The following is a 15,498-nucleotide window of genomic DNA, read 5'->3' on the forward strand; positions in this document are numbered from 1 at the left end:
TTAATTTGGGAATAATTCTGTTAGTGGTTTATAGGATATGACAAAATTGTTAATTTTATACAAATAGAGACTTTAGTTCTACTGCTTGTGTAATAATTTTGTGTCATCCATTGCAATTGCTCAAAATATTTTGGGTTTTGATGCGTTTGGCTGGAACAGATTAATGCCATTTCCACTCAAAGAAGATTTTTTGGGGGGGAGGGGATATGAGTGATATGAATTAACTTCGCATCCCAGGATTTTTTTTTTTTTTAAATAAATACAAAACTTGAATGACCATCGCATCTTTTTAATTGTAAAAAGAATTTTATTACATTCTTGAATCCACAAAGTATATCACCATTGTGCAATAACACTTTCCCGTGTTAATAACCGCTCTGGCTCGTATATCCATGACGTGACATAAATTAGTTTTCGTATAAATCTATCATGAATCAATAATAATAATCTTCAAATAGAGTGACAATATCAACATGACGAAGAAAGAAACTCGCAGGGAGACATTTAAAAATGCTCTTTTAAAAAAAATAGAATTACATCTCTCTGAGACAAAAACAACAAACTGATGGGGAAAAATATGACGGTACATATCAGGACAAAATTGAGGACCACATCAAAACCAAGACAAGGATCAGAGATTATAATTCATATTTTATATTCATTTTACCTTTTTTTTTTTCCTTTTTTTTTTTTTTTTTACCTGTATCGATATCCTATTTCTTCTATGACGTCAACTCAACGTATCTGGCGATAACAACAATAAAAAGGGTTCAAATCTTTGATACTTTCTGTAATTTAACATTCACAAGAACACGTACTGTACACAGTGATCAAGGTTCAAAGGTCGTCTACAGTTTGTCGGTGCGAGGTGCCCCGCCGACACCGCAGGGCAGGACAGAGAGCCGAGCTATCACCCTGAGGAACTTCCACCGGGAACGTTTTGTCCCGCTAAAATCGGGTTGGGGAGGGTTGCAACCATTGGGAAAAGAATCCAAAATAATAATAATAATAATAATGATAATGATAATAATAATCAGGCGTCATGAAACATTCTACGACAAAGTATTGCACCTTGTTACAATCCGGCCGACCCTGCGTGGGTGTCAGCTGTCGATTTTGTCATAATAGAATCTTAACAAACATTTGAAAATAATTTTTAAAAAAAAATTAAAACGATGCTACTTTAAAATTAAATGCACGGCAACAAAGGCCCAATTGCACGATCCCACTTCGCCGCTACGTCGGGCGGCGTCTCGTTTCTTTTTTTTTTGTTAGTTTTTTTTCGCTGCTGTCGTCTTTTGGCCGGCTGCACCGTCCCAGCAGTGCCGCGCAAATATGACTGAAATATTGAAAATCCGATGGGTTTATTGATTGTCTCAATATGCTACAAAGAACACAGTGAAGGGAGCACAAGATACTGTGGAATACTGCTGGCAGTTGATGGTTTTGCCTTTTCCCCCCCAAAAAACTTGATGGATTTATTCCAAACTAGTGTACTTGTGACTTGTACTCAGATTTTTACATCGAACGAGACTTGCAAAAAAAAAAAAAAAAAAAAAAAAAATTGGGATTTTGAGCTTTGGGGTAGGTGAACTTAGTCCTGATGTCCAACTGTTGAATCTTTTAGTAGTTTTTCTGCCCAGGCGCTGAACGGCAAAATTGACAAAACTGCCGTTTGAATCCAAAAGGATGAATTGGAAAATAATATACCGCAATTTCCGGACTATAAGCCGCGACTTTTTTCGCGTGCGGCGATGCGGCTTATTTGTGCATTTTTTTTTTCCAACGTCCGCAAGGGGGCACTCGAGCGGAAAAGTTAAGAGTGAGACCAGTGGAATATGTGTGCCGAGGAAGTGAATTTTACCGGCCCTGTTAGCGCTGCACTAGCATGTTGCTGCTGTGTTACTTCCACGTCGCAGTGATTTTTACCAGTATGTTTTTTTTAACTGGCCCTGTTAGCGCGGTGCTAGCATTAGCGCTGTGCTCACGTGTTTCTGCTGTGTTACTGCTGCATCACAGTGATTTTTACCGGTATGTTTTTTTTAACTGGCCGTTAGTGCCGCGCTAGCATTAGCATTAGCACCGCGCTAGCGTGTTTCTGCTGTGTTACTGCCGCATCTCAGTGATTTAGGTATGTTTTTGTTTTTTTTTAACCGGCTCTGTTAGTGCTGTGCTACCATGTTGCTACTGTGTAGCTGCTGCGGCTGCTTTTTTTTTTTTGTGTTTTTTTTTTTTAAAACCAGCCCTGTTCGTGCAACTGTGTTGTTGCTATGTTAAGCTAAGCTAAGGTAGTAAAACTTTGAAAACTCTTTCGGTGCACCATCTTTCTTTGTAAATATCTCGTGTTTCAATGTGGCCACTTGCGGCTTTTACATGGGTCTGGCTTATGCATGTACCAAATGGTATTTCCTTTCCAAATGTACTGGGTGAGCCTTATAATCCGGTGCGCTCTGTAGGCCGGAAATTAAGGTATTTTTGCATTTTTTGCAAACAATACCAAAAAATAATTGTGCATGTGAGGAGCAAGTATTATTTATGTCTACATGGGGCCGCTATCACTATCGCATCCTACACTGTTGTATCTGTGACTTTGAATGTGTGCGGCTTGAAAAGGCGGGGCCTGGGAGTGGCCTGTGCGTCAGCGCACATATCCACTGTTGGCTCTTGTTGGTTTGCGTTGCCATAGTTTGTGTTGCGGTCCAAGTTGGTTCAACTTTGCGACCTTTGCACTTTGTCTTATTTTGAAGCGTGAAATCATCCCGAACTTTGGACATTTTCAGTCTTTTATGCACTCTTGCCTCATGCCTTGCAGCCATGACCTAACTTATTTCTGAGATTGCAGCGACATTCGTCATTGTGCAAAAACGACCGTTGCTCTGACAGGCAGTAAATCCACTTTTTTTTTTTTTTTTTTAAATAGGATGCCGCAAGTTATCATGAAAATGTCCATCGATTGTGGATTTAGCCGTTGAGCGCCTTGTTCAAAAACAGTTGAGTTGTGCAAAGAGTACTGAAGCATTGGACAAGTGGACGCTCAAAAGTTAAGAGAAGGTCAAATTAAGTTCACGTGTGCATTTTAAGATCATCGTGAAATGTCACCCAAAAGCCCAGTTATCGTAAACTTTTTTTTTTTTTTTTTTGCGAGTACTGCACACGGCGCAGACGTTTTTCGGTATCGATGTTTGTGAGGGGGATGAGGTAGTAAGCAAGTAAGTGGGAAGAGCGGGTCGGGACGTGGAGGCCGAATTGGAGTCCTATTCAAATTTTCTGGGAAAAAGTTTCCACAGAACGCAAACAAAATGGATTTAAAGTCACACGGGATGTCATTATTTGTCAATACACAAATAGTGAACCTCTAAAGATTCCGAAATTGATATTTGCGCAGTTTTTGTGATTGGTTTACAAATTATTTCTTCTTTTTCAGTGTATGACGAGGGCAAATAAAATCAATTGAGAATGGAAGTCGACCAGCATCACAGGACGGATTGTGCTCGACTCCGCTGTGGCGAGAATTAATAAATCCGCTCTAAGTGACATCTAAGGAGCTTAAATTAAACCGGCGGCCCGTTAATCTTTCGGCTCCCCTCAAAACACGCTGCGGCTGTGTCGGACAAATTCTGCTCCGTTTATGATTTTTAACGAAATGCCGAGATGCAGTCAAACCCTCTTCGTGCTAGCGTTGCAAAGAGGTGGAAAGTTGCCAGTGAATTTTGGAAATATCCCAAAAAAAATGGAAGCTTTTGCAGGGGAATTAATTACTCGATAAGTTTTTGTTTTGAAGCCCAACACGGACTTGTGGATTGTAATCAACCACGATATTTTCTCAACAGTTTAAAACAATCCGTTCATCCCAGGACGCCGACGTACAGGCAGGCAGTATGTGCGCGTATTTGTCTCCTACTCATGGCTATATAAGTGCTATATATAGAAAATGAAAACTCTGGAAAAATATGGGTTTTTTTTTTTCCTCTCTCTCTCGAAGTTGCATGCGTAAAAAGGGGAAAAGGGCACACGGGACTGAGGTAATGCTTGCATCAAAAAGGGCCCGTTTACATCAGTGTTGCGGCGTGTGCTTGTAAAAAAAAAAAAAAAAAAAAAAAAAGAAAATGAATAAATACCTGCAGAAGCGCTCCTAAGAGGAAAAATAAAAAATAAAAAAAAAATAAAAAGACGGTTGTGAATTTGATCGTGGTCCCTTTGAACGCTTTGTCCGCGCGGCAAAAAGCCGGCGAAAAGGCGAAAAACTGATGCCGTGCCAAAAGTGTTTAACCAGAATGACGACTAAAACAGATTTAAAAAAAATAATAATAATAATTAGTAAAAGATGTGTGCAAGGTAGGTGACGATTTAAAGTGTGGACTGTACATTCGAGACGAGGCCTTGAGGCTGTGCGGGACGCTTTAAAGGGGCACTGGGGGGGGGTTTACATTCAATTCGAGCTTACCGGAGCTGTGAGAACTGTAGTAGAAACCATTTTCTGGCGTGAGTAAGGACTTAGAAAAATAATTTGGAGAGTACAAATTGTCGAGGCCACTCTTTCATCCTCTCGGCGAGAGAGGTGCCGAGGAGCTCCCCCAAACCCCACTTGGGCTCGGCGCCGGGAGGGGCAACGCGGGTCAGTCGGGAGTTTCCGAGGTGAGAGGAGCGTGTCCTAAAGTGTAGCGTGCAGGATTGTCATCCAGCGGCTGCTTTGCCTGTCGCCTCAACTTGGTGCCACGTCGTTTCATCTCGCTCTCTCGGTCTCGGTCTCGGTCTCCCTCACGCAGTCTCTGTTGCGGAACCTCGGGCGGGATCGGCAACGCCGCTTAGCCCTCGGTGGAGTCGGGGAAAGTGATTTCACTGCCGAACACCTCGCGGTACAGCGGGGGGAAGGTGTACGCCGTCTCGGGGTGGACCAGGCGGAAAAACTCCAGTTTGTCGATGTGGAGCTTGCAAATGGACTTCATGATGGGGAGTTTGGACACCATCTGGAGGTGACGCAGACCAGTCAGAAAAGATTCGGACCGCGGAGTCCGTGCGGCCCTTCGCGGTGACCAAACCGCAGCCCTTACCTTGGCGAGTTTCTCTTCCGACGCGCCGCCTTTTTGTAAGCAGCGCTGCAGGGCTACGTAGACCTTCTCCTGAAGTTTCTGAATCTGTTGCACATCTGTCAGCCAGGGTCGGTCTAAATGGAAGCAGATGAGGAGATTAAAAAAAAAAAAAAATCTAGATTTAATACCTTTGCTTTTATTAAGTGGCGGCATGGTGTATCAGTTCTGAGGACCCGGGTTCGAACCCGGCCCCGCCTGTGCGGAGTTCGCATCTTCTCCCCGTGCCTACGTGGGTTTTCTCCGGGCACTCCGGTTTCCTCCCACATCCCAAAATCATGCAGCATTATTTGGACACTCCAAATTGCGACTGGGTGTGATTGGCCGGCGACCAGTTCAGGGCGTCGCCCTCCTCCTGCCCGATGATAGCTGGGATAGGCTCCAGCACTCCCCGCGACCCTCATGAGGATAAGCGGCGAAGAAAATAGATGGATGCTTTTTATTAAGCCTTATTAAAACTAACAAATCAATGCAGTACCACTTAACCACTTGAAATTTTTGAATTTATTAAAACACTAAATAACTGCAATTTCCTCCAGGTATTGAAACTGAAGTTTTTTTTTATTAATTATGATTGATGATGTCACAAATATTTTTTCTTTAATACAGAACAGCTGTCCCCCGTCGGTTTTGCGCCACGAACATAATATTTTGAGGACAAAGATGGTAATGTTGTGTAGCCCGCTGGGATGGATATTTAAAAATTAGCGGCGATCGGAATAGCCGAAGTTAGCGAGGCTCACTGCTATACTCGTCCCCCACAATTTCATATTCTGGGATCCCCGCAGTTGTATAAAGACTACGTCACCAGACCGAATGAAGCTTTTCCCCTAGCTTCAACGCAATTCATGGGCCACCAGATGGCGCCAAAGCAACATTTTAGAACAACAACCAAATCTATCGTCCTTCATCTATCCATCCATTTTCTACCACTTCTCCGGGTTGGGTCGCGGGGGAAGTAGTTTCAGAAGGAATACCCAGACTTCCCTTTCCCCAGCCGCTTCTTCCAACTCTTCCGGAGGGATCCCGGGGGGGTTCCCGAGCCAGCCGAGAGACGTAGTCTCTCCAGCGTGTCCTGGGTCGTCCCCGGGGTCTCTTTCCGGTGGGACGTGCCCGGAACACCTCACCAGGGAGGCGTCCGGGAGGGATCCGGATCAGATGCCCCGGCCACCTCGTCCGGCTCCTCTCAATGCGGAGGAGCAGCGGCTCGACATTGAGCCCCTCCCTGATGACCCAGCTTCTCACCCGTTCTCTAAGGGAGAGCCCGGACACCCTGCGGAGGAAACTCATTTCTGTCGCTTGGATCCGGGATCTTGTTCTTTCGGTCAGGGGAGGAACGTAGATCGACTATCGTCCTATCTTTGGAAATTATTCTGGTGCGTTCTTCTTGTGTCGGATGTTCACAAAACTAATAAAATCACCCACTCGGGCGCGTTTGTCACCTGGTGAAAGCAGCACAGCGGCGGTGAAGAGGGCCATCTCCTCCTCCGACATCTGGATGCGACTCAGGCTTTTGGCCAAGTCGAACACGGCCGTCACCAGGTCGTCACAGCCTGGCGGGAGGGGGAAATATGGAATCATATATCACAATCGCATATAGAGAAACCGTGCGACGAACGAGGACGAAGGGGTCAGAAGGTGGCGCTCACCGAGTGCTTTAAAGAAGTGAGCGGGGGCGAACCGTCCGTCAAACAGGAACGTGTTATTGATGGGATTGTAGGCTCGACACATTCGGATCAGGAGGACGTCCATGCAGCCTGTGACGAAAATAAACAATATGATTTTCGTTTTAGCGACAATACAGTCACGTATTCACTCGGTTTACCGGTTTAAATCCCACAGAATCGGTGAAATTGTGAAAACTCAACTACAAATAATGAGGGCTTTTGCGTAACTATCCCGCGATCCGTTTTCCGAGGCGCTTATCCTCACGAGGGTCGCGGGAGTGCTGGAGCCAATCCCAGCTGACATCAGGGAGGAGGCGGCGTACACGCTGAACTGGTCGCTAGCCAATCGCAGGGCACACACACAAATCACACCGATGGGAAATTTAGAGTCTCCGATTAACGGATGAATGGATTCTGGGATGAACATGCAAATTCCACACGGGCGGTGCCGGGATTCGAACCCCCGGTCCTCAGAACCGGCCGTGCCGCCATGACCGTAACTACTGCGGTTCAATTTGAACTCGGGCCGAGCGGCGGCTAAGCTGAAACTGGCGAATCCGGTTCGGAGAGAAGCGCGACGGCTGTCGTCATTCGCATTCCATTTCTACGTTGGCGCTACTGATAACGTCGACTTGGTCCGATCGTCTAAACATGTTAACTGATCGGGAAGTGGACTGTCAAACTACTTAAAAAAACATTTGCAAAAGGACCAAAGTGGAATACGGCGGGAGGTGCAAAGAATGGATCGCGAACCAGCAGGCTCATTTCGCAAATCGCAGATTCTTCGCAGCGTGACACTCGGCGCAAATACTGGTCCGATCTTCCGAGGGGGACAACAGACGGCGCGTTTCGAGTCACGCTTTACGCGTGTGATCGTCGAGCTTCGTGACGTCAGCGGGCCCCTCGAGGGCGACGGGACCGCGTGCGCGACGTTCAATAAAGATGGCGAGCTGTCCTAAATAGGAAAGGTCATAAACGCGTACGGCGGGGGAGCGGGCCGTATTCCCGGGGTCCGCTTTCCTCGCAACAACAGCCCCCGGCTGCATTGTGGCCAAACACAACATCGATATGTTTTTTTTTTTTTGTTTTATTCACAGTGAGTCGCCGTTATAACGTGATTCATCGTTCGCGACGCGGCAATATTGTGGCTTTTAAGGTCGCAGCAGTATCAGTTCCCACATCGCAATATTTGAGTACTTTTGAGTAATGTTGTATTGTCTGTTGGTACTACATTGTACGTTGAAGTAGCAGATATTGGAAAGTTTAGAATTACTGCAACTTGTATGCAATTTTTAATCATATTTTTAAGAAATCAGCCGCGCCTGAAGAAAAACAACCAATAAGACAGAGGGCACGACGGACGGATTTTTCCAAGAAACGTGGAAATGGAAACTTGAAATTTGGCTTTGCGGGCCTCGTAAAATCATGCGGCGGACTGGATCTGGCCCCCTGGCCTTGAGTTTGACACCTGTGCTTTAAAAAGTGTTTTGTTTTTTTGTTGTTTTTTTGTTTGTTTTTTTTGGAGGGGGGGGTCTGCGATGGGACGCCCGTGATAAATGGACATTCGCTGAATTTATTTCTCTTTTGAGAATGACTGACCTGCTTTGAGGAGGATGATCTGGTCGTTCTGACACAGGTCCATGAAGCCGGAGATGCGTTTGGCAAACTCCACCACGTACTGGATGGCGTTGGTGATGTGGATGGCGCACTGTTGCCACATCACCTCAGCTGCCTGACGAGGAAACAACAACAAAAAAAACAAAACAGCTTACAGAAAACGGTCACGGAGACTAAGAATGCGTGTTGTGGTTGGCACTCATTAACGGATACTAAAATTAGATTTTTATGAGGAAAGACGGAGCGACCTAAATTCCGTCGGCTACATTCACCCACAACCATTTGGGTGTTTTTGTTTGACTAATTGTTTAAGCACTGTACACGTCCCGTTTATTGTGCTCCGATTTTCTTTGTATTCTTTGGTTGATGATTTCATGTTTATCTTTTGAGTTTTTTGCTTTATATTTTGATTTTTTTTTTTTTTGTTTTTTTTTTTTGTTGCGCTAATGCTAATTTCTACATCGAGCGGTACGTGAGTCCGCAGTAACAATTTGCGTTCAAACAGAATCTCTCCTGAGTTCTAGGACAGATTTTGCTTTGACTTTCTTTTGGAACGATTCGATCGACGGTTTGAGTCCCACATCCTACCTTGGCCTGGTACATTCGGGTCTCTTCTATACTATACGTAGACCACGCCATTCTCTTCAGTTCCTCCGTAGTGTACTGGCTCGTTTCGATATGAGACTTCACCACGCATTGAGTGATGTGCTCTGAAAGGAGAGAAAGCCGGCGTTAAAAATTGCGCTCGGGATCGGTTGGCGAGTGATAAAAGTCGCCCGTACCGAGCTCGAGCAGGGAGCAGCCCTCGGGCAACGGGTTGAGGATGGCGTGCGAGAAGAGCCCGGAGTCGTGCAACAACTGGTATTCGTGCTTGATGTTGTGGTGGCCCTCCGCAAAGTCCAGGTTGGTCTGCTCCGGGGAACTCTGAGAGGACGAACCGCTGCCCGTGCTGCCGGCGAGCATGTCCAGGTTCCCGTACTCGCCGCCCCCGTCCTCGGGGGTCAGGGGCAGGTCGAAGAGCAGCCCGTCGGACAGCGTGGTAAAGTCGTCCAGGTCGCTGAGCGCCGTGCTGGACACTCTCCTGTAGGCGCGGGCGTGGTCGGCCATTTCGCCGTTCTTTTCCCGGGCTGCCGTGTTGGCGCAGTCCTGGGACTGCTGGTGCTTCTGGACCTCCGCATACAGGCTGTCGCGCTGCTTCTTGGACATGCGGCCAAACTTCACCGCTGCAGCGACAACAAATGTACGTTTGATGATAATAATTATGGTATAATATGCTGGTATAGCTACCCTAATTTCCCGACTAGAAGCCGCGACTTTTTTCACACGCTTTCAACCCTGCGGCTTATGCGGTGATGTGGCGACAAGGGGGCACTCGATCGGAAAAGGTAAGAGTGAGACCGGTGGAATATATGTGCAGAGGAAGGTACTTTTACCTGTTTTGTTTTTTTTTTAACCGGGCCTGTTAGCGGTGTGCTAGCGTGTTGCTGCTATGTTACTGCTGCGTCTCAGTGATTTTTACCGGAATGTTTTTTTTAACAGGCTTTGTTAGCGCTGTGCTAGCGTTAGCACTGTGCTGGCGTGTTGCTGCCGCATCTCAGTGATTTTTACCGTTTGTTTTTTAACAGGCCCTGTTAGCGCTGTGCTAGCATGTTGCTGCTATGTTACTGCTGCGCCTCAGTGATTTTTACCGGTATGTTTTTTTTTTAACAGGCCTTGTTAGCGCTGTGCTAGCGTTAGCACTGTGCTGGCGTGTTGCTGCCGCATCTCAGTGATTTTTTTTTTTTTTTTTAACAGGCCCTGTTAGCGCTGTGCTAGCGTGTTGCTACTGTGTTACTGCTGCGTCTCGGTGATTTTTACCGGTATGTTTTTTGTTTTTTTAAACGGCCCAGTTAGTCAAACAAGTTTCGGCACCTGACATTCAAACGGGGTGTGTGTATAAATTTTATAAACAAAGTATGGGTCACAGGAGTTCATAGAACCGGCATGTCGTGTGCTGACAGAATGGTGGAAAAGCAATTCGATGAGTCAGCGCCGCGTTTCTTAGTTGCATATCTGTAAATAAATGTTGTTTCTCGGTCATTTTTTGTTTTGTTTTATGGTTTGAGGTGTTGTGCATCAAAGCCACTGTTCTGTTGACATTTTTATTTCTTACAATAAACTTGTTTTCTCTCATTTTTAGCGGAAAACTGTGTTTTTGGTGAAACCAACCCAAGTTCTGCATTTGTTTATTAAAAAAACAGAAGAGGCGAGAAATTTTTCCCTTCTGCGCTCAGCCGTCCTTTTTCTTCACAAGGATCTGTACTTTTACTTAAGTAAAGAGTGCAAAGTACTTTTGGTTTCGGACAGTACCACTTTGTCTCGCCGCGGGGGTGGAACTCACCGTCACGGCTCATGCCCAGAGCGAGACACTTTTGCAGGCGGCAGTGCTGGCAGCGGTTGCGGTTGGTCCGATCGATCAGGCAGTTTCTTTGCCGGGAGCAGGAGTACATGGCGTTGTTCTGCTGGCTGCGTCGGAAGAACCCCTTCGCAAAAACAACGCGCGTGTCACGCGGGTTCACATTTCAAATTGCACTTTGGATTAAAAGAAAAACACAAAAGCTGGCTGCGACTCAGGCGTATCGAATGTCATGACGGCGATGAGTTAAACCTCATTTGGCACGAGCGACGACTCACCTTGCAGCCTTCACAGGTGATGACACCGTAGTGGATCCCCGACGATTTGTCCCCGCAGATTTTGCAGGGTATCACTTCTATTTGGGCTGGAGGGAGAAAAGAACGGAGAAGGAAAGAAACGTGAAACGGACGCGAAGGAGCCACGTTTTCGCGTGGAATTGACTGCCGACGAGCCGCTTCTTAAAACAACCGAGCCGGCCGTTTGATTGCGATCAGCGGAGCCGCCGTTGCTAAGTCTCAACGGGTCCGATGACGGCGTGACATCATTTACGGCGGCGAAACCCGGCAACTGGCCGAGAGATCATCAGGCACGCTGTGGGAATTTAATTGGGTCCAAAAAAGATTGATTTATTCACCACAAAGTTGTTGATCTATCGAGGCCAGCGACATTTACTGACAGCCACGATTCCTTTCGGTGGCAGAAGCTACAACGAAGCTATGTAGCTAAATAAAAGATACAGGCCGTTATGAATCAACAAACAAGCTAAGTTTAATGCTAACAATGCAAAATGCCGTAGGCGGGCTAACATCAGGCTAAATTTTCTTCTTCTCCTTTCGGCTTGTCCCGTTAGGGATCGCCTGAGCGTGTCATCTTCCTCTCTAACACTGTCCACAGTCCTCATGCCTTCCCTCACAACATCCGTCAACCTTTTCTTTGGTCTTCCTCTCTCTCGCTCTTTTCCCTGACAGCTCCATCCTTCCCACCGTCTTACCAATTTCCTCACTCTCGCGCCTCTGGACCTGTCCAAACCATCGAAGTCTGCTCTCTCGAACCTTGTCTCCAAAACATCCAACTTTGGCCGTCCCTCTAATGAGCTCATTTCTAATCCTATCCAACGAGAACCACGACATCGCCATTTCTGCCACCTCCAGTTCTGCTTCCTGTTGTCTCTTCAGGGACACCGCCTCAAATCCGGCCTCACCGCTGTTTTCTAAACTTTCCCCTTCATCCTAGCGGAGACTCTTCTGTCACATAGAACACCAGACACCTTCCGCCAACTGTTCCACCCCACTTGGAATCATTTCTTCACTTCCTTACCACACTCACCATTGCTCTGGATTGCTGACCCCAAGTATTTGAAGTCATCCACCCTCGCCAACTCTTCTCCCTGTATCCTCATTCTTCCCCCTCCACCCATCTCATTCACACATATATTCGGTTTTACTTTGGCTAATCTTCATTCCTCTCCTTTCCAGTGCGTGCCACCATCTTTCTAATTGTTCATCGGCCTGCTCCCTACTTTCAGTGCAGATCACAATATCATCCACAGCAAACAGGAAGGGGCTCAGAGCGGATCCCTGGTGCAGTCCCACCTCCACCTTAAATTCTTCTGTCACACCTACAGCACATCTCACCGCTGTTCTGCTGCCCTCATACATGTCCTGTACTATGTAGCTAAATAAAAGCTAAATGACATCGTGAATCAACAAACAGCTAAGAGTTTCATGCTAATAATGCAAAATGATATAGACGGGCTAACATCATGCTAAATAAGTACAATATTATATAAAAAGTGACAAAAATTCTTTTTTTGAGGGGTTGACCGGAAAGGATTAATTGTGTTTTCATTCCTCACAATGGGAAAAAATGATTTGAGATAAAAGTGTTTTGGATTTGGAGCGCGGTCACGGAACAGATCAGATTATTTTCTCAAGGTGACTTATTTCTTTTTTTGGAACGCTCACCGCAGTCACACAACACAAGTCGAATTAAACTGGAACGATCAGTCAGAGCAAGAAACGCTACGCCTTCTCGTGGAATTTGCTTATTATTTTTTTTTTTTTTAAATCAGTCCTTATTGGAAGTCCTCATTTTCACGCAGACTTCCTCCTACCTTCCAATAACTCAATATTTAGACGGCGCTAATTGCACATTACTAAAATGAGGTGCCGGGCAACACGCCGCAGGTCGCGGGTGGAGTCGCTTTATTCAAAAAAGACGTGATTTGATTGATGTCACGCCGCCGGGTAAACAAAATTCGAGGAAGCGGGCTCCTTCTGCGGTTGACACAGGAGAGACGGTACACATGATGCCCCTCGGGTCGGTCGTGGAAGCTCGAGCCTTCTTACCGAGGAACAGCGTGTTCTTTTCATTATGTTGTTTATCTAAGTCGCCGGGCCTCCTCGAGCCCAGAATAGCAGGTCAATTGCATTAGCTGAGGCCCGAGGTTATAAAGTTTCATGCCCCCCCCCCCCCCTCCTCTAGGAAGAGCGAAAATGCTCGTGGGGCTCATCAAGCCCGATTCCGAGTATCCCGAACTGGGGAAAACCTGATAAAAAAAAAAAAAAAAAAAAAAACTCAACCGCCATTGTGTCGACCGCTCGCAGCCATGTTTCTTTTTGGGACGGCGCTAAACAAGACTTTTCCCCGCAAAGGCTCTTTTTTTGGGTCAAATACTCAGAATTGAGCACCCACACATGAGGGAGGGGGGGGGGGGGACGAGACCTGCAGTGCACGCAAGAGCCAAAAAAAAAAAAGAGAACTATGTCATAAAAAAAAAAAAAAGACTTGAAGGATTTTTTTTTTATCCGCACTTCCTGCGCAGGGGCAGCAGGTGACATATTTGAGCGTCTGAGGCTGGCTTCAATTCGCCCAGACCGGCGAAAGGCATCGGAAGGATATGAATAAATAAAAAGATGAAGGCAAGTGGAAAGAAAGGAGGAGGGTGGGGGGCGTTGGGTGGGGGAGGGGGGGGGGAGAAAGCCAGCGCTCCTCTCAAGGCCTCCCGCCCCTCCCGCCGGCCTGTTATATAACTGCAGTCTGGCCGCATTCCACGAACGCACGCATTCAAAAGCGGTTGCCCGGCGACCGTGTGACGTTCACCCCCCCCCCCCGTTCGTCCGCCTCCCGTCCCCATTGGCCGCCGGGGCGGGCGGCTTTGGCGTTTTGACTCGCCGGCTCACCTGCCAGTCAGCCGAGGGCCAAAGTCGGGCCCGCCGAGGCCGAGCTGCTCCACTGACACACTTTCTTTCTTTTCCCATTCAAGCAAAACCAAGCGCCGCCTTTTCTCTCTCTCTTTTTTTTTTTGGTTTTTCCCACGCCGGTTTTATAAGGGGGGATTTGGACCGATGGCACCGGGGGGGGGGGCGCGGAGCGCAAGTTTTGCAAAAGTAAACATCGACGACAGGTTTGAGATTCGGATTGGGGCGGCCGTTTTGGAAACGTGTTCGACATCTGGATCGGTTCAAAGCGTCCAAGTACAGTTCGAGCGAGAGCCCGGCGGCCGAAAACAGCTGTCGCTAATAGCGGCTCCCGACTTGTTGCGGCACGTCAAGCGTTGCGAGTGAAATTTCAGCTGCGCCCATGTGAGACCGTAAATCTATTTTTTGCTGCGGTCGCGACTGCCGATCCGCGGGTCCCCCGGGTAAATAAATGTCTCTGTAATTACAACATACACGCAATAAAAAAGCACACGCATTTAGTATGAATAAGATGGGGGGCGGGGGGGAGGGGGGGAGCAATTTGCGGCAATGGTTTCACACAGATGAAATATTAAAATTGAGCACGTGTTACTTCCGCCAAGGAAGGTTTAGCAGGATTCCGCAAAAGCGACTCACTTAATTTTATAGCGGAGTCACACATGGGCGACAATTACTTTACCCTTGTTAATGTTGACAGATTCTGCGCAGTATAATCTATATGAAAAATGAATTTTGCATGAGGTGAATGAGAACCTCCATGGTAGAAAAGCAGCATGCAAGTGGAAGGCTGTTTACTTACATTGTGAAAATGTTCGGGTTATTTCGACTTACAACTGCCTCAACTTGCAATTTTCTTTTCAAGTTACAAGTTCTCATTTGCTAGATTTTTTTAATTTTTTTTGCTTTGATTTGATAAAGACAAACACAAAAAGTACAAAATGAGATTTGCCGGGAGCTGCTGAAAGCCCCGACTCACATCCAGATGCTCGCGCCGAGATCGCAGCCCGACTGGAGCTCTTGATCCCGCCCAAAAAGGCCCCACCCCGTCAAAGGTGCACATCCAACATACAATTCCGATTTTGTGGAAACATTTATTTGTATTCTTTTATGATGTGTGTGCAATGCTATGTCTTTTATTTATTTTATTTTATTTCAGGAACCAATTCAAGGCATTTCAATTCATTTGATTGGGGAAAAGTGATTTCTTATTTAGGGGGCTATTTGTTTAGGTTTTTTAGTTGTTTTTTTTTTTTTTTGAGGGGGGCTTGCCAGGGAGATGACACCAGCACAGGGACGCCTCTGCGCCAGTCCGTCAGGTTTCCTTCAGCACTTCAGCGGGGAAAACGGCGCCGTAAAGGCTTGTCAGCGCAAACTTTGCTCTCTCATCGCAGCTAATCAAACAGTCCAAGGTCCTATTTACCCACTCCTTACCTGGCATACTGTACTTAACCTACTTTTTGACAGGAACGGCATCTATGAGTTATTACTCTTTCGGTATTATATATTACAGCCGAAGTACAGTCATACGGTTT

At 46.5% G+C, this 15,498-nt stretch overlaps 1 protein-coding gene across 2 annotated transcripts in view; it reads right to left on the reverse strand.

Moving 5' to 3' along the window:
* Positions 1–524: 524 nt before the first annotated feature.
* rorca (RAR-related orphan receptor C a) overlaps positions 525–15,498 on the reverse strand; it is a 59,150-nt gene continuing 44,176 nt past the window's right edge. For both annotated transcript variants that reach the window (XM_061826352.1, XM_061826353.1), the window contains 9 exons: positions 11,045–11,130; positions 10,752–10,893; positions 9,154–9,594; positions 8,960–9,081; positions 8,354–8,486; positions 6,737–6,844; positions 6,530–6,640; positions 5,052–5,164; positions 525–4,967 (listed from right to left, as the gene is read on the reverse strand). In XM_061826352.1, coding sequence (XP_061682336.1) covers positions 4,806–4,967; positions 5,052–5,164; positions 6,530–6,640; positions 6,737–6,844; positions 8,354–8,486; positions 8,960–9,081; positions 9,154–9,594; positions 10,752–10,893; positions 11,045–11,130 — 1,418 coding nt within the window. In that variant the 3' untranslated portion in view covers positions 525–4,805. The remainder of the gene's footprint in view (positions 4,968–5,051; positions 5,165–6,529; positions 6,641–6,736; positions 6,845–8,353; positions 8,487–8,959; positions 9,082–9,153; positions 9,595–10,751; positions 10,894–11,044; positions 11,131–15,498) is intronic.

Source organism: Syngnathoides biaculeatus, chromosome 7 (genome assembly GCF_019802595.1).
Source record: "Syngnathoides biaculeatus isolate LvHL_M chromosome 7, ASM1980259v1, whole genome shotgun sequence".
NCBI lineage: Eukaryota > Metazoa > Chordata > Actinopteri > Syngnathiformes > Syngnathidae > Syngnathoides > Syngnathoides biaculeatus.